The sequence below is a fragment of the Leptonychotes weddellii genome, chromosome 4 (assembly GCF_054177405.1).
Source record: "Leptonychotes weddellii isolate Sample4059 chromosome 4, ASM5417740v2, whole genome shotgun sequence".
Taxonomy (NCBI): Eukaryota; Metazoa; Chordata; class Mammalia; order Carnivora; family Phocidae; genus Leptonychotes; species Leptonychotes weddellii.
Window position 1 is genome coordinate 72,701,574 of NC_138372.1, and position 23,248 is coordinate 72,724,821.

A 23,248-nucleotide genomic window follows, 5' to 3' on the forward strand; every position below is an offset into this window, starting at 1 on the left:
AGGGGAATTTTCTGGGGTCCTGGGCTCTCAGTGGTGGGCCCTCTTACCATTCTGGAGACCCACCCTGATAAGCTGGGAACATTGTTGAGTAACGTTCCAAGGGAAAGTCACATTTTGAAAGGAATCAAGTGTGAACTCTGCCAAAAACTGAGGGGCCTTGTTTTATTTTTGTTGTTGTTGCTTTTAAAAGCCTTCAACTTGCTTTGTAAGACAAGCTGAGAGTGGGTTTTCTGGGACTTGAGAGAGCAACCATAAAAAGGTAAAACACAAATTCCTGAACCAAGTTCTCTTGACTGACATACCCTACAACACAGTTTCAGAAATTAAAATGCAGGCACAAGAAAAAAACACAATTGGATCCTAGAAACATTTTATAATTATAGAAACAATATGTCTATTTTATACATGTCGCCTTCTCTGAAGGATTCTAATTTTGAGTGTTTCTTAAAGCATGGCCTATAATGACCTCCACTGGAATCACCTAAGGTAACAGGGCAGATGAGTCTCTGGAGATGGCAATTTGGAATTTGCATCTTTTGCCAGCTTCCCTCATGATGTTCATACACTCTGAAGTGTAAGAACTGCTGTTCTTTACCTCCTTTTTATAATTCCCTCTCATCCTTCTAGCAAGAGAGGAGGTATTATCAGGTCCCAAGAAGTGTGTCTGAGATGCGGTTCTAGAACACAGGGTTGTGCTAGATGAGGGCTTTCCAAATTTTTGAGACAACGAAATTTTCCGTTATTCTTTTCTACCTGGAAACAGTAACCTTTGTGGTCAAGAGCAGACCCAGAGTGTGAAGCTCTGATTTATTAAAATTTATTTAATGATTTGCACCTATTTTTTTTCCTGCCATTCTATAAAGTATTATATTTGTTATATAGATGAGTGATGGGGCCAGCAAAGGTCAACTATCTTAGGAAATAGTAAGTAGGGCAGGGAGTCAAACCAGGCCTTCTCCTTTGCACACTGCTAGAGGTGGTGGAGCGGATTTATCCCACATTGGGAGTGGACTCACACATGCCACAACCACATAACTAATGGTGAACCTAACAGTGACTCCTGGGTGCCTGGGCCACTGCTTTAAAAATACTATTGGTCAAGATTCCTTGGGTCTTTGGAGCCTGGAGCTTCCTCAAGGGCTGTCTTGAACACCAGGCTCATGCCCTCCTGACCATCAATTCATGAGTCCCCGATGACTTGTCACCAGGCCCCATTGCACCCAGGAATTACCTTCCAAGGGGTCAGCGGCTAAATATCTCCCTTACCACACGGAAGAGCTTGAAGAAGTCCACATTGGCATACAGAGTGTCTTCCACCCACTGTAGCGTGCCCTGGGAGAGGGAGCACATGGCGTCACGCACTGTCTGTGCCCCGTGGCGCTGGCTAAAGATTATGAAGCGATTCAGGAGAGCCTCGTTGCAGGCGATGTCCTTCAGCATCAGGTCTGGGACTCCGTGAGCAAACTGCAGGGAGGAGAAGCAACACTGGAAACCTCCCTGTGGTAGGAGAAGACCAGCCACCCCAAAGGTGTCCATGCCCTAACCCACAGAACCCACGAATACATTATGTTGGAGGACAAGGGGAATTCGGATTGCAGATGAAATTAAGGGTGCGAATCAGCCGACTTTAAGATAAAGAGGTTATTTTGGATTATCTAGGTGGACCCAATGTAATCACAAGGTTTTTTTTACAAGCCTGGCAGAAGAGGGAGGTAGAAGAAACAAGGGCAGAGTAATGTGACATGAGAAAGACTTGACTGGCCACCGAGGGCCTCGAAGATGAAAGGAGGCCACCAGCCAAAGAGTGGGGACAGTCTCTGGAAACTGGAAACGGATCTTCCTCTAGATCCCCCAGTAAGAAGTAAAGCCCTGCCAACACCTTGACTTTCAGACTTCCGACCTTTAGAACCGTAAGATGATACATTTGTGTTGTTTTAAGCCACTAAGTTTGCTTGGTGGTTTGTTACAGCAGTCACAGGAAACTAACACACTCCCAAGCCTCATTTTATCAGAGAGCCGCTTAAAATGTGAGCAATCCATTCTTAGCATGATGCTAAGGTACCATCAGGACCTACTCCCCTGAAGCTGAGGACAGGGAGTGGCTAGAATTCATTTGGAGCGATGGCAAATGACCAGCCCCCTCTCTCCTTTCTCAACAGATTTAGCAAATAAAAATCCTGGATGCCCTGTTAAATTTAAATTTCAGATAAACAATGAAGAGTTTTTAGTATTGGTATGTCCCCAATAGGGTCCAAATTAGACATACTTATGCTAAAAAATCATTCATTTATCTGAAGTGCAAACTAAACTGGATATCCTGTATTTTATCTGGTGACCCCAACTGCTGGATAAACCACATCCTATAGCTCCTGTGGAGCTCATCGACAATGACTCTTGGACAATGAATCACAATCTGCTGATGGCCTCGGAGACCAAGGAGGCCACAGCCCTTGCCAGAGACCCTTGGCCACCTAGTAAAGTAACTGGCCTCTTGGAGTCTTGGACTCCCAACACCCAAGTATCATGAACAGGTTTATGGGCTTCCCTGACCTCTGGAGTCTCCCCAGGACCTCCGATTACACAGTTCTCAGGGCAGGAGAGCAGAGCAGGCTCAGGCTCTACTTACACCCCACCCCACCCCCACCTCCCACTAAATAAGGTCACGGCTGACACTGGGTCGGTGTGGACTCCATCAATCTCAGGGGACTGTAACTGGGTGCATGTTCTAACAGAGCCTTCCTGTTTTGCCCACACACTGCTTCTTATCCCCAACCCTAATCCCAGGGTCTAAAACATTCTGAGGTGGAGGGAATCAATGAGCTCACTTTGCCCAACCTCTAATATTCTAGGGGAGAAAAGTGATGGAGGAGAAATTACACAGCAGGCTAGTGGGAAAGCTGGGACACTATGAAGGTCCCGGCTCCTTCTTTCACACAGAGACTCATTCATTCAATGCCCATTCACTGAGTCCCATTCTGCAGGGACTAGAACAGTTACTGGGGATACAGAGAATAAGGTGAGTTTTCTGCTCTCCAAGGAGCTTACCGGCTGGCTGGAAATGCAGGCAAAGCGGTAAGTGCTCAATTGAATGTAGTGAAACCGGAGCACAGAAGAAGGAGTGTTAAGAATAGCCAGTGTGTTTTGAGTGTTTCCTGTGTGCCAGGCACTGTTCTTAGTGCTTTACATATATTAATTTTTTTGACCCCCATAACATTATCATAGGCACTTTTACTGTCTCCATTTTACAAATGAGGACACAGAGGCACAGAGTGGTTACTTAACTTGCTTGAGGTCACACAGTTAACTGTGTGGCCTTGCTGAGATTTGAACCCAGAGCTTGTGCTTCATCACTACTTTAGCTCTTTGCTGAGTAGGGAAGTGGGAGGGGGGCAGAACAAAGAAGGGAGGGTTTATGAATGATTTCACAGGGGAGGCAACACTTAAGCTGGGCCTTGAAGTAAGTCCAGGAGTTTACAAGGCTGGGGTTGGGGGTGGGGTGAGTGATGAGGCAAACAACTATTCCCCTCTCATCGTCTAACAATTTCCTAGATGGGGAGAGAGGTACTCGGATGCCAGGCCGAGAGGACCCAGGAAGGGCATGCAGCCCCTGATGAAGAACAAAATCCCATGTTTGCTGAGACTGACCTATCAGAGAGCTGTAAGCCCCACGTGGCTATTTAAATTTAAACTAATCAACATTAAATAATACTTAAAATTCAGTTCCTCAGCTGCACTGGCCCCATCTCAAAGGTCTGTCCTCAAGGTGGCTATCCTCTTGGACGGCATGGAGAGAGAACACTGCTGTCGTGGAGGAAAGTTGTGGTGGACGGTGCTGGTAAGGAGCGGCACAGTTGGATGGAGACCCGATGGGGTGATGGGGAGGCAGGTGCAGCCGGCGACCATGCTGAGAAGCAGGGAGGGCACAGGGCCCAGAGGGAGCTGGGACAACACGACCAGCCTCTTCCAGCAGCAGGAACTCTGGGCTTCCTCTTAAGCTCTGACGTTTGCTAATCAGGGAAGCACCAGCTCATCAGAGCAAGCAACACTACATAATAGCACAGCCCAGGGACACTGGCCCCTTCTGCCCACATGAAAGGCTCAGCTCTGATGCCAACAGCACAGCAAGTAAAGCTCCAAATGTCACATCAGTGAGGAACTGGAAAGAAATTTCCCCTAAATTCCTGCCCTTATCTCCATCTCCCTTTTATTACCAACTGGAAGTCATCACAGGCATTTCCAGGACTTCAGTTTTATGAGCTAAGAGAAAGCAAAGGGGAGAATGAGCCATGGATGCCGCCCCCACCAACCCCCCCCCCCAGGTGGGGGTGGCAGGGCGAGTGGAGCAGGGCAGCCAGGCCTGAGTTCAAGGGCCTGGGCACTGCGGGCACTGCGCTCCAAGGGCCCCGACACCCCGTCTCAGGGCCAACCCTCAGTTCCTCTCGTCTAGTTTCAGGGAAAACCTCAGAGACGGAGAAGCCGGAAAAGCAGGTATGGGCTTCACCGCTGCGCAGGGAACCAGCCCCAAAACCCCCTTCGACAGAGCCGGCCCTGCCCGGGCGTGTGGGCTCCCCCTCCCTCCTCTGGGCTCAGACCTTTATCTCTGTACTGACACAAGCCCTAAAATTCTCTGTTTATGTCTCAGTCTCCCCTGGAGTCTGGAGGAGGTGCAGACCTGGCCAGGAGAGGCGGGATGGGTGTCTGCACTATCGGGCCGCCGCTTATCTTGCATTCTCACTGTGTTTCTCATGCCAGGAACCCACGTGCCCAGGATGCTGGGCAGGAGCCGTGAGGCCCAGAACTTCCACAGACGGGAAAGTCCTGTGTTAGTGGTAAAAATGCTCTGAACACATATAGGAGATTATGAAATGCATGAGATAGATTTTGGGGGTCATGGCTCCATAGAAGGAGCTTGGCTGGCACCGAGAAGAAAACGTGCAGGAAATCAGAGGTCTGTAACCGGGGCAGGTTAGCTCCCTCCGTGCACTCAGACGCCGTGCATGCACGGCCCGTTTCTCACACTGGAATTCTCCTCTCCCAGCTCTTCCCACGGCTGCCTTCTGTTCAGCCAGGTGGGCTCAGATACCACTGGGCAGGAAGGCCTTCCCTGACCATCTCATTTCAGTCTGCCCCCATCCCATGCCTCCTAGCCCCTCCCTAACTCCCAGCCCTGCCAGATTTTCCTTCAGCACCTATCTTGACCAGGAAACGCTCCGTATCTTTGCTTATTTGATGATTGCCTGTGGTCCTGGCTGGAATGTAAGCTCCCAGAGACAGGGGTTTGCCTATATTGTTCACTACTGTATGCTGGTACCTAAAATGTCCCTAAATATTTGATGAATACATGAGTAAACCTCAGTTTCCTCAACTCTAAGAGGATTCTGAGCCACGTGTTCTCCAAGGTTCTTTCCAGTTATACAAATCTGAGCTGTTTGAAGTGCTGCCAGGATTTGGGCTGTTTAGGAATCCTATGCCAGGAAGGCTCATTATTTCAAGAGACCACCCCCTGCCCCCAGGTATTTTTCTGAATATTTGGAACAAATCATGGGTTCTGAACGTAAAAGCGAGAAGGAAAAATAATGCAAGTTTTTCCCTGTTTTTCTTAGGCTCAGGGCTCACCCCTCCCCTCCCGGGACCAGTGATATCCACCTACCTGTTCTGGACGAACTTGGGAGTTGACCAGAAGGTAGACAACTGAGTCAGACAGGCCAATGTTTTTCATGAGAAATAGTGTCAGTGTTTCTTCATCTTTTAGGATATCCCGAATTCGTATCCCTCTTCCTGTATATCAATGAAAGAACAGGGTGTTGAATGGGGAATAAGTCAAAAAAGGGAGAACATGTAGAATTGACTGGAAACATTTCTAATTGGCTCTCAGCAGAAGGCTCTGTTCTTGGGTTCCCTGGGAGCTTGGAGGTCAGGGCTCCTGCCAGTAGGCTGTCACCAACAGAGTCACGGCATTTACTGCTGACGCAGCCAGGCAAAACTTAGTGAGAAGGCACAGAAGGTGGAAAAAGTTAGCTCAGGGCAGGAGAGGGCTCATCAGATGCATTGTGGAGTGGTCTAGAACAGTGACTCTCAACCAGATGGGGGTGAGGAGCTAGAACGGGGCAATTTTGTCTCGCCTGGGAATATTTGGCAATGTCTGGAGACTTTTTTTTTTTAAAGATTTTATTTATCTATGAGAGAGAGAGAATGAGAGAGAGAGCCCATGAGAGGGGGGAGGGTCAGAGGGAGAAGCAGACTCCCTGCCGAGCAGGGAGCCCGATGCGGGACTCGATCCAGGGACTCCAGGATCATGACCTGAGCCGAAGGCAGTCTCTTAACCAACTGAGCCACCCAGGCGCCTGGAGACATTTTTGAATGCTGCAGCTGGGCAGGTGCTACTGGGTAGAGGCCAGGGATGCTGGTAACACATCCACAATGGACAGGATAACCTCCCTCCCCAGTACAAAGCAAAGGACCACCTGGTCCAAAATGTCATTAGTGTTAAGGTTGAAAAAGCCTAGTCTAGAATGAGAGGACATACATGCTGTGTCCACAATGTGTTGTCATGGGGTAGAGGGCTCTTCCTGGCATTTCTGTCATCTCAGCTAAGACTCTAAGCTTGGTGTGCTAACATGGACTAGGAGAGATGGGCCTGTTTGGGGCAAGAAAAGCTTCAAGTGGGAAAGAGGGGGTGGTCTATTGCCTGGACTTATAATTTCGTGCCCTGATCAGCCCCAGTCACATTCTCTCTGGCTTCCCCCAGGATATACTAAAAGCAGAAATTTTTTATAAGGAGGCATAAAGGACTGCTAACCTTTAAGGTGAGCCTGCGGTAAGTGATTGAACGATTTGTGTCTGTACTTTGCACACCTCACAGGGATATTGTGAGGGTGACTCGGGGTAAGGACAGTGAAGTGGCTAACTCCCAGGCCTGAAAACAGTGAGCCCCCTCCATAGATGCTTGTTCTGATTGCATTAATATTTTGACGCCTCCCGGGGGCTTCACCCCCAGGGTACCCACCTCTGTTGCCTGCTTCCAGGGCCAACACGCAGCCTCCAGTGGGCCATTGCCAGAGTTCACGGGGCGCTGGCCAGCAAAGAAGGTTACAGGCCCAGACTCTTAGGAAATCATTTCAACATTAAGGGAAAGCATCTGGGTTACATGAAAGTGCCCATGTCTACATCCCAACTCCCCCCGGGAGCCTGGTTGACTACTTATCTCTTAGCTCTTCTTTAATTAACTCTGATTATCAAATGTCCCTGCTCCTCCCTGGTCCTAACAGCCCAGCACCCCATCTTCCCTCCCCCAAATTCTCCCTTCACCAGGTGACCAAGAGGCCTACCTTACCCCCCTGAGTGCTTGACAACCTTCCCTTCCGTTTTTGGGTTGTGCCTTTCCCTGAAGAGTCTGGTCCAGGTGGAGGTTGCTGCCAATTTCCTCTCCCAAGGGGATGGGTCAAGCCCGCGGGCCTACCCACACAGCTAGGGCAGGGGCAACCAGTCCTGAGACTCTGCCCCACAGCAGCCTCTCGGGAGTCGTGCCACCAGCCAGGCTCACCGCCTTTCCCATAGGGAAAGCCCAAAGGCTTCAGGGGAACCGGAATACAGGAGGGAGCCCGGGGGGCAGGAGAGGGTCTGAAAGGGGCTGCTCTATTTTATTCTTGCCTTCCCCTTTTCCCGATAACATAAGTCATGTCATCTTCCAAACCCAGCTTCCTTTCTTCCTTCCTCTGGATGCCAGCTCAGTTGTTCTTCTTTCCCCAATCATTTCTCCATAGTCAGCATTATGTTATATACCGGCCTCAGTGATACCCGGGATGGATGGACACACACACACACACACACACACACACACACACACACACACAGAGTCTCTGGAGAGTAGGGGGCTATGGACCCTGCTTTCATTATACCCCTCCCTCATCATACCTAGCAATGCTGGGCACACAGATGTAAGCCCTTGAGGTCACCTCTCTCTGACACCCAGCATAAGAGCGTGACATGGAATCAGGGCCTCGATAAATGACTGTGGAATGACAGGAGGCACCCAATAAATACCTGTTGTCATGACCTGAGAGTCGGGACCCCATTTGACTGTTTATCAATTCGTTATTCTTTAACTCAGTCACCTGACCTTCCGCACGGATATCTTGCTGGGGAGGGTAGCCATTTCCCCGCCCTCGCCCAGGTGACTGGGCTGCCATGGCCCAGGGGGAAGCGGTGAGAGCGTGCTGGTTCCACACACCTGCAGAGGGGTGGGGGCCACCCTGTAGGGAGAGTGTAAGAGGTGGCTGATACCAGACAGAAGCTCCACTAGACTCCCAAGGGAGAAATGTGAACTGGGGCCCCGAGGAAAGAAAAATAAATTTTGTTTAAAATGTGGTTCTTCTTGTTCGTTTCTCTGGGAAGAGGCTGGGGGAGGGGGCTGCTGAGGCCCACGGAGCTGAGGGGAGCTGAGGGTTGGGGTGGGAGAGAAGCCAGGAGAATGTGTGGGGCTCATGGGAAGAAGGTGTTTGAAGATGAGTGAGAGACCACAGTGCTTGCTTGGGCGTGAGAGGGGAGGGGGCTTCCCGTCTGGTGTTTTACCATTAATCCTCCCCTGCTGAGAATGCTGTAGGACAGGTTTGCTGGGAAAAGAAAAGGCCGCCCAGGTCAACCATCGGCATACTTTCCCAGGTGACTGGGGACTGACAGGCAAAAGCACATACCAATGACAGCCGCCTACCTCGCTCTCAAAGGCTTTACCCTCCACTGGGACTTTGGGCCAAGGATTCAATGTTCACAGTGAGCAAGGTCCCCAGGTGACCCTGGGATGGACCCTGATATAGTCTGCCATGTTGATGGTGGGCCTCGGTCCCTGGCCTGGAATTCCTTCAGAGACTTTGCGGATGGTCCCCTGTCCCCACTTATGGCCACTGAGGTCAAGGGTGCTGCAGAATCTTTGTTCCCAGCCTCCAAATTCCTTTGGGGAGCCTTGGTTGACCTTTTCCCACCCTCTCTCCCCAGATCTCTGAAGCTGCTCTCATTTGGAGAACTTCCCCCACAGCCTGAAGGCCAGCAGAAGGAACCACCTGCATGCCAGTTCAAAACTAGTTCTGTGTTGGGGCTGGGAAGCAGTGACTTTGGTGCTCACATACACACTGTAAAGACCACAGAGAAATTGTGGTTTGAAATGACTTCCTTTACATTTCCTCCCAGCTGGACTCCATCGGACAATGAGACAACCAAATGAAATGTCTGCCTCATTCCAGATCCCACTGGATGAATGGGGTAGGCAATCACTCCAGGGGTTAGACAGCCCATGTTCTCATCTGCTTCTTTAATCCTGGCAACAGTGCTTTCTGCTTGCTGCCTCTCCCCCGAATTTCTTACTACGAAAATGCTCTTTGTGCCCACACCTTAGAAGGTCCTTCAAGCTTGAGCTAAGTAACTCTTCTATCCAGGGCAGCGAAGAAGGTCGTGTTTGTAATCTGGTCTGCAGAAAATTACTACATAAAGTACATGTGTTACTATTTTTGAGAGAATTAAAATGTAATGCAGTCACCTCAGCGTGCCATCTGAACATACTCCCGTCCTTCATTGTTCCCAGACGGACAGAAGGGAGAAGGTGGCTGGGAGGGAAGAGGATAATATTCTCCTAAGGATAGTTTCCCCTCCAGACTGTTCTGCACTCTTGAAGCCCCTGCTTCCCTCTGCCGCCCTCCCCAAGGTGTGGTCACTCTTCTTTCGGTCCTTCCACTTCTGCTCTGGGAGCCCTTGGCGTGGGCACCCACTCTGACCCATCTCTCCAGCTGCATGGGTGATGACCCCTGGAGGGCTCTCCTACCCTGCTGCCCAGCTCTGCTACCTGCCCGCACAAACAGTGACCCAACAGCCTGGCCTCTCGTTGCTTCAGTCTCCTCCATCAGCTCAACCTTTGCCTCTGCCCCCCTTCAGCCACTGTAGCCACACCAGGGGCTCCTTCTCACTGCTCCTGTCTGCCTTCGAAATCCTGAATGCGCAGAGTTCAGTCTTTGACCACAGTTGTTAAGCCCTCCATCCCGTTCAGCACCCCAGTCCTTAAGCAGGATCATGGAACTCCCAGAGGCCTCTGTTCCCTTGCCCCCCCATCTCCTCCAGGCCATTTCAGTACTTCTGGCTTCCCATCCATCCTTACGCAGCCTGGACCCGATGCTGCCTGTTTTCTAGTCACCACCCTCAACCCCTTGCCTCCTGGACCTTCTGCAGTACCTCCCTAAAACCCCCAGCCCTGCATCACCTCCCTCCACACGTGCTGTGTCTCAGGGCCCCGGATGCTGAATATCCCTGGAAGAAATGGAATGATCGTTTGTATTTATGCCACAATAAACATATGCACTCTGACCTCCCTGGCCCCATACTTGGCATTGGTTCTACGTGGTCCTGGTTCGCTCACTCTCTAGTGCTCTATGAAAATGCTCCCACACCTTTCCCTTCTCCTGCTTCCAGACTTAATCTAGCCTCATCCTTACCAGAGTGCAAACTCTCTCGGCATTCTCCTTTCTGTCTCTAGACTTGCCTGGAATGAGAACTTTCCTGCCCTCCTCAACTTCCTAACTTCTAAGCTGATGGAAAGAGGAGTCCTCACCAGGGTGAGCTTCATGCCACCTCTAGAGCCTTTCCTTCCTGCCTCCTCTGATATCTTTTCCCACCAAATCTCCTGCTCTTTCCCATGCCTTTGGTCTCTCTGACGGGTGAGGCAAGGGAGAGGCAAATGATGGTTGAGAACACGCAAGCCCAGCATACCTGCAACTCTCTCAGGGTGAGTCCGGAGGGTGTCCATGAGCTGAGAAAAGGTGTGAAGTTCCTCCCACACACGGCCAAGGTGCTGCGTCTCTGGGGCCTTCATGAGCAGTTCCTGAAGATCTCGGTACACCCTGGCCAAGCTGTAAGGAAGACAAAGCTTCATCAGTAAAGATATCGTTGTCATTTTCATAATAATAATAACACTGCTCGTTTTTCAGATACCACATGCTTGACCTAGGTATGACATTACCGAAGGAGAGGACCAAGGAGAAAGGAGAAAAGGCCTCGTTGTACTTAGAGGCTAATAGAGCTGGTGAGCAATTTGTTCAGCTTTCCGGCTTCGGCGGGGCCAAGTCACCTCCTAACCCCACGCTCTGTGTGTCTCCTGCCCAGAGAAGCCTTAAGCAGGATGACATTAGAAGATGGTACTGGAGGTTCTTCCCAGCGTTGCCACTTCTCTGAGACCTGCCCTTCCAGCCATCATAGGCATGGACAACCATGCTGAATCCACAAGTTCCTCCCTGCGAGCACACGCGTGCAAGCACACACATAAACACACACACGTGCGTGCACGCACGCACACACACACACCCTCTGCCGTGGCTGACTGGATGCGGAAAACAAAGTTGAACCAATCAGCTATGTTCCCAGGAATTTGAATGTTATTCACCGATGTTCTTCCAGTTGCCCGAGGCAAGGTGCTCTGAACTGGGCAACCAGAGCCATTGTGGGCATTGAGAAGCAGGGACGTTGGTCGGTGGAGGGAGATAAATATAATAGATGCCCAGCAAGGGACAGAGGCTGAACCCTGCAGGCCCAGCCATCCAGCTCCTGTCCCACACCTCCTGACGCCTGCCTAGCTTCCCCAGGCTTTGCAAGAAGGTCTAGTGTCCAAATCATATATTTCCTTCTAGAGCTTCAGCTTGTTGGAATGGGCTTCTTTGCCCTGCAAGCAAAAGAACCTTGAATAAGCCCGTATTTCACCTATAATGAGAGTGTGAAATGTGAAACCCAGGTTTCCTGGTTCAAATGCTGAGTACAGCTGGAGTCTGAAGCCCCCTTCCCCAACTCCCTCAGGTTCTAGACACCACCAGTGCCAGTCCCACAAAGCCCCAGCTAGTCCCCACTCAGGTGTCTCCCAGGCTCCCTGATCCCACTGTGCGACCCCATGCGATCTCTATGGGGAGGTGTTCCTTCTCAGGCACCTCAAGGGGACTCAGGCTGAAGTTATAGATTGCAAGTTACAGTCTCCAAGCAAGCGTTTGCAACCCTGTGAGCTCAGCTAAAATGTCACCTCCCTGACATTCTCAGGAAGACTGATGCTCCCTCTTCTGTCTTTCTATATGCCAAGGATTGGCAAACAGATACATATTACGGGCTTGTAGGCGGTAAGTCTCTATCACCACTACTCTCCTCTGCCACGGCAGGGCAAAAGCAACCATAGTTTGTTCCCAGTGGGGAAGGCTACCTCTGAGCATTAGGCTGACTTGCCAAGTGTCCCTTTTCTTGAGTCAAAATGCAGGTTTGTCCCAGAGGAATTATATCCAGAGCTACTTTAAGGAAGAAAACGGGAGTAACCAAATACCTGTTTCCATCTGACCTAGTGTTTATTTAAGTATAGTGAAGCCCACTCCCCAATAAGCCCTTGTTGGTGTCCCTCAGGTAAACTCAAGATCAGCCCGGTGGGTGAAGGATGACCCTGTGCACGTCCCTGAGCCTCTGTCTATAGGACATGCTCACATCATGTTCTTCCACCTCCTGCTCAGAAAGGGAATTCCAAAGGTAGACTCTCTTCCTATGGGATTTGACTTATAATTAGACCCCAGATGAGGTCATTAACCTGGAGTCCACAAGTCCCCTGAAATCTTATGCACAATGTAATGTTTTATGTGTGAGTCCATTTTGGGGGGAAGAGGGGCCATCGGTTTTCATCAGCTTCTCGGAATGGTCTTTAGCCCCCCAGGTTAAGAACCAATGCCCTCAAGCCATATCCTAAGATTTTGGGGAGTCTCAACACTTACATGGAGTTGTTATAGTTTGACACAATTCCAGGAGATTCTCCCGGGGTGGGACTTTGAAAACAAGGATTGTTCACATTGCAGAACATCCCCTGGAGCCACGGCAACATTCCTGCTGAGGGCATCGCCTTGTTGGGGAAATGGCCTTGAAGACAGGAAATGAAGACAAGGAGTTACTTATGGAAACCATGCGGGATGCCACTTCTAGTTGCTGGGGCCTCTGCAGGAAGGAGCCCAGCCCCTCTGGTGTTTTCCTTCATTCATCAACATTTAAGAAACAGGAGCATCTAATATATGCCAGGCCCTGTGCTGAGTACTGGAGACAGGGTCTCTCCTCTCAAGCTCCCAGTGCAGTGGGGTGATGGACAAATGTTCTACTAGAGGCATGGAGGGCGTGTGGAGGGGGCATAGAAGGGGGGACGGTGGAGGGATGTTAGCTCAAGATGGCTCCACAGTGTTGCTCATGCTTTAGGAGAGGAGGTTCATCTACTCCTTCCACAACTGTTATGAGCACCTACCCCAAGCATGCAAGAAGGTTGCAAGTTATGGGCTCCTTTGGCAGTTGGGGGGAGGGGTTGATGGGATTGGGGTGTGGGGGGACAGAGAGAACAAGGTAAAGAAGCAAGAGTTTGATGGATAGGAGACTGAGGAGCAGACAAGACCCCAGGAGCAGAGTATAAAACAGGCATTCACAGGCTCATCCCAGGTCCCACGATACCTCTGGGATCCAAGAAATAATGTTACTACACATGGCTATATACCACCCCTTCTCATTCTTGTCTAGCACCGTATATTTCACTTCCCTAAATTGGTTTCCAGAATATTTTAGGGAACCCATGTATAATCTGCTCCCTTTAAAACCAGTAAGAGTTTAGGTATAGAAAAAAAAAAACAAAAGGACCAACAAAAACAAAAACTAATTTCACAATGCTTCCATAACCACATACAAGTATTTGCGAAGATGTAGGATTAAAAAGTTCATTTGTATCATGCTGAACAATCTCTGTTTTTTGCACTGGAGGCAGGACATGATGATGAGTAGAGCCAATCCTGGCACCCCAAACCCCCAAGATCTTTCCAACTGAAAGGTTTGGACCTCCAGACTTGCCAGGGCTTCCCCCCTTCATGCTTACATTCATGTTGGCTGTAGAGTGGGTTGATATTCCTTAACCAGATCAAGATCAGAAATAAAGATAAAGGCCATACAAGTTCCACCACAAAGCGAATCTGGAAAAACAAGACAAAAAGACCAGTGATGCTAAGAGATTACAGGAGACACACCCAGAGTGGACACACAACTCAGCACGTGTCTGTGCAATAGGGCTTGGTTGTGGTATATTTCCTAAAGGACTTCCTTTTCTCTCTCCCTCTCTCTCTAGAGCTCCGGCGGTGGGGTGGAGGGGACAGAGGGAGAGAGAGAATCGAAGAGAATCTGAAGCAGGCTCCATGCCCTGACGCAGGGCTCGATCTCATGACCCTGAGATCATGACCTGAGCCAAAATCAAGAGTCAGATACTTAACCGGCTGAGCCACCCGGGCGCCCCAGACTTCCTTCTCTTATTCCCTTTCCCTCACTACCTCTACCCTGAGATATTAGACTCACAAGACTTTGTGTCCATCTGGGTTCCACCCTGCCTCTATTTCAGGAAACTGCATTAACACAGGACTTTCATCAAGGACCAAGATGTGTGCTTCCGTACTTCTCCCATGTCGCTGTGCACATGAATACAGATTCTGCTCTGTAGGGCCCCACCGGCTCTCACGTGTCTCATGAGCTCTTTCCGCCCCTCCCCATTGCCCTGCTTTCTTCTAGGGCACACTAGATCTTGCATACGTGGTCACTGAATGAATGAGCAAAGGACTCTGAAACACTGTGATCCATAGCAAGGTCAACAAAAATCTGGGTTTACCAACGTCTTTCCCGCCACAGGTTTCTCATTGCTTAAAGGAAGAACGAAGGGCATACGGCCGTCAGTTTTGACAGTACTGGCGGAGGCTGCTGATAACAACCTATGGTTGAAAGCCAGAACTTAAATTTAGGTTCGACTTAGAGTTTAAGGACTCTTGACTCCAAAGGAAGGAGCAGTTGGTTGTTGGAGCCACAGTCCGTGGCACTGCACATGAGGGCGTGGGTTGCAGGTGTGGGATGGTAGCGGGGGAGGAGGGGAGGAGGGGGATGTGATTTGGGGAATGGAATAGCTCTTCTACCCAACCCCTACTCCAGAGACCTTAGGAAGGGAACTCCTAAGGTCTGAAGGACGACTTGTGCCACTGGCTAAGAATGGAGAGAGACTTAATGCACAGACCAGCTGGGGCCATTTGCATGGTCTTTAACCCTTTGTCATTCCTTTCAAAGAAAGGTACATAAATGCTCAGCAAAGTGGTAGACACCATGACAGGTACTCAGTAAAGGTTTATTCCTTTCCTGCTATTAGGGTCTGCTGGCTACAGAATTACTGCAAATTATAACATAAAGTGGGGGGGGGGGCAAAGATAATGCATTGAAGAAAAAACAGAAAGTGTTTAGGGCAGGTGGTGATTATGCAGCTGTAACTTTTTACTCAATGTTTTATTCAAAATATATCAAGGGAAGCTATGTTAGAGGAAACACATCAAAATATTATATATTATACATGATGTAGATTTTCCTTAAGGCACTCACTTTTCAGGGTTGCCCTGACACATGATCCTACAAGATGGCAAAACATCAACACTGGACAATCCCATCCAGTGTTACAGAGACTGACCCCCGGCACACTTGATAGCCGTTGGAATGTTGGCAGTTCCCCCAGGGCCAGCAAACCAAGGAGGAGAGGGCTGAGCCTCTTCCCCAGGGACCCTATCTCACTGTTAACAGCTCTCGCCCTTACTAGACCTGCACAGCTGTTCCCACAGCACCCTGCCCGTCCCTTGTCTTATCATTCATCGTAAATCAGGGTCATTACTCCTTCGTGGAAATGGAACCTTCACTGGTCGTGAGCTGAGGGCAGGGACCCTGTCTATCTTTGTCACTACTGTGATTCTAGCACCCGACACAGGGCCAGCTTCATAATAGGTGCCCCATAAATATGGAATGAGTGAGCCTTTGTCAAGGACCAGTCTCAGAGGCTCCTTGGGAAGCTGGAGGTCACCGACACTTTGCAGATTTAACAAACCACACCCCCAGGGGCATGTTCTGTACACTGGCTTCATGCCTTCCATCCCAGGTCCTTCTGTCCATGAGTAAGATCAGGGAGCAAGTCTGGCAAGATCACAGGGTGAGGGATAGGAGCAAGCGATGAAACCGGAAGTCGTTCGTGCTGTCTTCACCGAGGAAGTGAGGCAATCAGTCCAGGTTCCACACATCTGATTCTTCCCCTTAAGACAATTGTGTGCAACCTTGGCTTTCTCCCAAGTCAGTCCGCTTCCTTCCATGTAGCAACGTCTGTCTGGGAGTAGTCTGGTATGTCAGACATTTGGGAAAGGGAAGATCTGGGTTAAGAATCACTTTCGGGCTTGTTTCATCACCAAGGCTCAGTTTTCCTATCTGTGAAATGAGACTATTTTGTCCTTCAGTATCCCCTAAGGGTTGAATGTGTCAGTCCTGTGGGTTTTGTCCGGCTCTGTTCCCTATTAGCTGTATCACTTTGGGTTGCCCGTCCAATCGCTCCATGCCTCGGGACCTCATCTGTAACACAGGGGCTGGTACCAGAACCTACCTCCCAGAGCAGAATCTGGTACGAGGTAACATTCAATAAACACAAGCCCTTTATTCCTGACCCTCACTTCCCACAAAGATCACAGGGACATTGTAGGTCACGACACACAGTACCAGCTGAAGAGCAAGGGGGTTATCATTAAAATGACCTTGCAAGCTCTTAGGCCTGGCCCCCCCTCCCATTCATGTTTTCTCCCCTTCTCCCTTTCTGGATTCAGAACTGCTCATTTGCCAGATTGGAAACATGGGGCTTCCTGAGAAACTGACCACTCACCGTCCCCTGCTCTACCTGTTCTCAGGGCTTGGACCAGGAGAGGGATCAGCCAGCCTGGCTTCCCTGTCCCACGGATAAAACACCCAAACCCAAGCTGGTGCACCCCCACCGTCTTTGCCGTGTTCCTCACACACTTTCTCCTCTACTCACTCATTTGTTCCTGTATTTTTGAAGTATCTGGTCTTTGCAAGGCATTGTGATTTGAAGCCTCCCCTCAGTGGAGGGGGGGGGGGGACCAGATCAGAATTCTTGTTCCTTCCTTCATTCTTTGGGGGTGCCTAGGACGAGTGCGGACTTGCAGGTGTCCGCGTTCCCCGCATCTCTGAGTTCGGGCTGCTGGTTCTGCCCCGGGTCCCTGCCCCTCACTTGACCACCTTTTTGAAGGCAGCTCCTAAGTGGCTGCCGGCAGAAATCAGGCGGGGGGAATGCAGGCCATGCCCCACATCAATTACCCGGGTTTCTCTGGGCGTGGGACCTCAGGTTGCTTTTTGTTTGTTTGTTTCTAACACTTCCCAGGTAATTCCAATGTGCAGCTGGGCTGAGACCCACTGGAATGGGTAGTGCTTGGTAATCTTGGACAAACGTTTTTTGAGAGGTCCGTGTTATTGTTCTAACTCTGCAAGGGTTTGTTTTGGAGGGGCTGCATTTCACACTCCCTCCTGCACAAAGACCACCGGCCATTCCTTTCCAGCCAGGCAGGTCCTCACAACAACCTCTCCCTGCGGCCCCCGCCCCAGTTGTGCTCTGCATCCCCACCCCAAAGCGGCATCCTTGTCCTTGATGCTCAACTGTGCACAGGCATACCCCAGGGAGAAATTCCACAGCGTAATTAAAAACATGTTTTCAGGGCAGCTCTGACTCCCCCCACCCTTTCCCTTTAAACATGTCTGTAACTTTAATTAAGCCCAGCCAAGGCTCAGAAGGGGCCGATGGAAAAAATTTTTTTCCCCCAAACTGGTATTTCCTTGTTCTCTCTCTTTTTTTTTTTGCTTCCCCTCCCCCTCTCTTTACCATTCAATCTACATGGGGGAGGAGGGGTTGCAGGGAAGGGCAGAGTTGTGCTTGTTGTTTTAAATCTCGGCCAGCTAGATTTCCTTCCCTCCTAGTCTGTTTCCAATTTAAAGGTGGGTAGCCGAGGCTTGAAACGGGCTGAGTCTCCCTCCGGCACCCACAGCCCAGCCAGGATTCTTGCCTGGATGAATACAGACCCAGGACCTGGGTATGCTTGCAACAGGCTGCCCACCCTCCCTGCACCCTCCCTGCACCCTCCCTGCACTCTGCCAACTTCTCCTTGCCTAATGCTGGGCCCCGGACCAGAGCCTGCTGCCGCACCAGGTGTCCAGGACACCCCTCCTCTCATGAGTCCTCAGGCCTCCCCAAATATCCTGCTCTGACATGGAAGCTGGGACAAGGGAATGACACCAGGGAGGCCCGACACTGTGAGCTCTCGGGGAAAGGAGGCACACCCAGTGATCTTTATAAACCCCCCCGGCACAGGGCCTGGCCCATGGCAAATATGGGCAGGGTATATTTGTCCAGGACGGTGGGGACAGCTCTTGTCATGGGAAGTGCCCGTTCTATGGCCGAACTCCTTGAGAAGTCTTCTCTCACGCTCTCCAAACCCCATTTCTCTCCTGAGCCCCCAGAACTCATCCTCAGCAACCCCCCCCCCCACCGCCCCACCTCCTTCTACTCCACTGCTGAGCACATTATGCTGTCAGTAACTTTGCGCAGGCGCGGCCCCCCCCCGTCCCCCCCCCGTCCCGAGGTCCCCGAGAGTGGGGGCTGCGTCTAACTCAGCAGGCTGTCCTGGCTGTATGGGCCCAGTTCGCCAGGTCAAGTGTGAGATTACATGTTTTACCCTGGTGTCATTGTTCCTAGTAACACCTTTGACTTTCAAAACTGCCCTGGTTTGGATGATAAATTAGACAGCCACCCTGACTCTGCAGTCTCCACGACCCCAGTGTGGGGTAATGGCCATGTCTGCCAGCCCCACCAGTCACTAACCTTCGCTGAAGCCTCCTGACCTCATCAGTCCCCACGGGGACGCAAGTGGTAGCTCTCTCATGGACCTGAGGTGCCAGTACAGTGCCAGCCACTTAGTAATACTTGATAAGTGTTACCAGAGGAAGAAAATAAAAAGGAAGGAGGAATGCAGAGCTCTGAAGATTTTCATCTCATGCCCTCAGGGATTGGGAGAAGAGGAATGGGGAAACTTGGTATCTGTTTTGCCCTTGTTCACAACAGTGAATGCCCAAAACCATGGAAGTTTGAGAAGTTAAAAACCTAGCAGTTGAGTTACGGGTTAGGTGTGTTGTACTTTCTTTAGAGTAACCATTCTGTTGAGGCAAAACCTTCCAGAAGAACCAAAAGCTTAGGGAAGGAGCCACGGACCCCTGTCAGAGCTGCTGGGGGCTGTAGAAGAAACCTCCATCTTTACTCAGACATCCTGGTCATTCCCAGAATATGGTGGCAGTGGGCAAGTCGGCTGGAGGCACACCAGACAGAGATCTCAAATTGCAGGCCAGCAGGATGGCATCAAATGAATGTCAGCTCAGACCAGGTCTAATCCTGGGAGCTTCCCCCAGCCAGGGTTCTCAGCCGGGGCGGTCCTATCTCACCACTGAGAGGCTGGCAACGTGTTCCCCCTGGGAGCACACTGCGGGAAAGATGGAGTCCCTGAAGAGGGGACACCCGCCAACGCCAGGGAAAGGGAGTAGAGCCGGTGAGGGCCTCTGAGCCAAACCCTGTCTTTGAAAATAGAGTTATTCTCTGTAATAGAAACATGCTTGCCACAGAAATGGAATCATTTCAGCAGGTAAAGTCCTCAAGGATATTGTTTGAGGGCTACAAAGAGCACATTAAGAGTAGAACTAAGTGAGAATCTTAATTTCTTATGGGAAAGAGAAAGAAACAGTTGCAGATTGGATTTTCCTTGGCATTTCATAGATTATGAACACCATGTGGACAAGGACCATGCTTGTCTTGTCTGCCCTTGTGTACCCAGCACCTGGCACAGTGCCTAGTGATTAGTATTTGTTGATTGAAGGAGCACATTAATAAATACATGAATTTAATAGTGAATCTTGCTTAATTTTGTCTATTTTCATTCTGGAAGGGAAACTCACGGAAGCAAGGGATTGAGTGTCTGATTACTGTTAGCACTTGGCTCCTGAGGGTGACAAATAACTTCAACACTAATTTGATAATCAGAGTAGCTTTGACAAGGAGAGCAGCCTGAGGACAGCGGTGTTTCCCATGTCTGAGGGGGTCCTAACTTGGCTTCCCCCTGCAGCCTCCCTAAGTCCTATCCCAGCGACACACAGCAGAAAGGACCGACCACCTATGCACATGGTTGGATTATGTCCTTTGCTATTTGCTCTTTTCTGGGCTAATGATTAAGCTATTGTCCCTCTGCTCCAAATCTAGCCAGGGTCCCTCTTCGTGGGACTGGGTGGGAGACCCCAACAGCAGCCTCACTGCACCCCTCCCTCCCAGGTCCGAGTTAGAGCTCTACCACCATCTCTGTGTTACCAAGTGCTGAGAGTTCCACGCTCTTCCCTTGGTTCCCTCAACACTAGGGTGGAAGGGACATCCTACACTTGTCACCTCCATGATACCTTGTTCGCTTTCATCCCCTCAGTGACCAGCCTCGGACTTAGCTAACACCTTTTTATATTCCAGATTCTCTCTGACTGAACTCTGACCGAGACACTCAATCACAGGCCTTCAGATGCTCCACCCGTTGGCCCCCTTCTCCCCTAACATTTTTTCCAATGCCCAGGAAAACCCTGCCCACCTGCAAAAACCCATCTCAAATGGAGGCTTGGAACAAATCCATTCTCTTTATCCCTGGCCTAGCCCAGCCCTTATATCTGCTCCCTGAAAGGGCTCAGTTAAATGTCTGTGCTGGTTGAGAAGTTATTGTATCTCATTGAACCTAAGACACCCTCAATTGTAAGATGCACTGTTATTTTTTTGCACACTAGGAAAGAAACAGATGTGTCTAGTTAAACTGTCACTTGCTTGTGAGCTGCAGCTCCATGTCAGAAAGGTGAAAATGTGGAAAGCCCGGTGTACCTCATAGAATCAATGAAACATAGTGTCGTTGGTCTGGGAGGCTCTTAGAGAGTGTTGTTTTCCTTTGAGCCCGTTCTTCAGGGCTGAGGATCTTCCCACAGCACCGTATGGACACTCAAGGGCTTGTGCGCTGGACTGGCAGGGTTCAAAGCCAGGGGGTGGGGGAAGGGAGGGCCAGGCAACGGAGTCATATTGCAGGGAGGGCAAAAGAAGACCATACTGTGGCCGTGCTGGGCTGCAGGTGGAAAGCGTCCATCTCTGGACAGAGAAACAGGTCTTCCTGTGAAGGACACTTGTCGGAGAGGTTCACGGAGCAGTCACCTAACCGTCGCTTCAGTGCTGAATGGCAATGAGCCCACCGACAGCTCACCTTCCCCGCCCCCACCCCAACCCACCCCATCCACTGTTGATTTGCTCCACACCTCACTTTGAGACCGCAGACTGCACTTGTTACCTTTTGCCTTTTCCTCAGGGTCCAGTTCTTCCAGAGCAAAAGCTGGATCTGTCTCACAAAGCCCATGCTGGTGACCGCACGAACAGGGGATCCCCTCGGAGCCCCCGTCGGCGGAGGGACAGCGACGGTCGTAAATGGCGCTCGGGGCACCTCTGGCCCTGGCGCGCGGGCTGCCGTGTCCTTCTCCGGGGGATTAAAGGCTAGTTTCCCCCTGCCAAGCATAATCCCTTCTAATTCACGTAAGCCCTTTGTTGAGGAAAGCAGGCCGCCACTCTGTTGGCTCCTTTAAGAAGGAAGAGAAAGAGAAAGCTGAAGACCCGAGTGGCTGGGCATTTGGCAAATGGAGGCGGGGGCATTTCAGGGGGAACCAGAGGGAAGCAGGAGCCCCCGTACACACGGACAGAAGCTACGAGAAATTCGAGGCGTGCGGGGACCCTAGCTTCAGTGGGTCCTCCGGGCAAAGGCACCCAGGCGAGGAGCAGAGTTCGGGCTGAAATTGCGCTTGCTTCTGCCGACTGACCCCGGGGCCCTGCTAGAGGACTGCAGCCAAGAAAAAGGAGCGCCTTTTTCTTTTCACAGAGGGGCCTTCTGCTCGCCAAACGCCAAACGACGCAAGTGTGAGGTCGCCTCCACCCAGGGCCGCGCCATAGGGGCTGGCGGAGCCCAGAGGCTGCGAACCCCACCACGGGAGAAATCCGATCTGCAGTAAAAGGGAAGGAAGGGAATGCACAGAGAGGCCGAGGCCGATGGGCGTGAGTCCCAGCGGCGGCCCTGTCCCTGTTTCCGGCCGTCCTTGGGACACAGCTGCCCCCCTCTGTGTGGCAGGTTTAAAACTCATCAGTCATCATGCATTATTAGCTGGGACTAAACCTCTTTCTAATTGATCCAAACGTGGAGAATATCAACTGATTCTCCAAACACTTTGGTGGCCAGTGAGTCAAGAGGGGTATTGATATTTGTTCCTAGTTTTGAACCAACTTTCTGTTTAAAAATTTACCATTCCCTGTTATAAGAATTCTCTCTAAAGAGCCTCAAAGTGAAACTATAAACACATTTTCCCCTTTGTTTTTAAAAGTGGAAGCAACACCACATAGTTTATCATCAGAGAGAAATGACGACTATTTCAAAACCATTTGGCACTGAGTAGAGGAATTTCTCCACAAAAATAATCTCGAAAAGTCCCATATTTAAAAATATCTTTGGAGGAGAAAAAATTGGAAATCATGAGAGTTGAGGTAGTGCATGTTTCCCTACCTCCTCAGGATAGCATAAAATTAATATCTATTTTTATGAAGTACTAATTGCTAGATTTAAATTTGTATTTTTCCTGAGAATGATTATACTAAAAAAAAAGTTTCTGAATTACTAAGCAATAGCAAAATGCACAAAAAATTTCTTTACAGACTTGATGTGAGTGTAACCCCAGACCTTTGCTCTTACCTAAAATATCTACAGTTTGATTTCATGTATTACTCGATCTTGACTCTTATTTGACATGGTGTCATTAGTGAGTCTCGGGGTTTGGAGCTATTGTATGTTGCTTTGACGTGGCCACTCACGGCAGCAAAAAAGGCATGCCCATCTTCGCCTTTGCCTTGCTAGAAACATTTACACAGTGTTATAAAAGAGGTCCAGGTCCCATCACTACTGTGGAGTAGAAATTAAGACCAAGCTAATAGAACGTAAGCATTCAGTGGTATTATGGAATCGTTGGCTCCATACACTGAGAAATAAATTATATTTTATTAATTTAATCTCTCCTCTGAGAATCTTGCACATAGCTGGCACTAATTTAACCTTTCCTGTAAGAATTTTGGACTTCAGGTTGTTATTATTGTTCGGCTGGTGTACAGATACTAAATTTTAGCGTATGAAAATAGTACTATTTGAAAACATGTTCACCTGGAACATTTCCGCAGGCTTTCTTTCTTACTTAGTGAGAGGAGAGAGACACTGCTCTCATGCCTAAGCAGTCT

General features: G+C 50.0%; 1 protein-coding gene across 2 annotated transcripts in view; it reads right to left on the reverse strand.

Annotated features, from left to right (window-relative positions):
• ABCA4 (ATP binding cassette subfamily A member 4) overlaps nt 1-22,395 on the reverse strand; it is a 128,670-nt gene extending 106,275 nt beyond the window's left edge. For both annotated transcript variants that reach the window (XM_081818824.1, XM_081818826.1), the window contains exons 1-6: nt 21,273-22,395; nt 13,901-13,994; nt 12,771-12,912; nt 10,750-10,889; nt 5,651-5,778; nt 1,267-1,464 (exon numbers count right to left, since the gene is read on the reverse strand). In XM_081818824.1, coding sequence (XP_081674950.1) covers nt 1,267-1,464; nt 5,651-5,778; nt 10,750-10,889; nt 12,771-12,912; nt 13,901-13,994; nt 21,273-21,494 — 924 coding nt within the window. In that variant the 5' untranslated portion in view covers nt 21,495-22,395. The remainder of the gene's footprint in view (nt 1-1,266; nt 1,465-5,650; nt 5,779-10,749; nt 10,890-12,770; nt 12,913-13,900; nt 13,995-21,272) is intronic.
• Nucleotides 22,396-23,248: the final 853 nt, after the last annotated feature.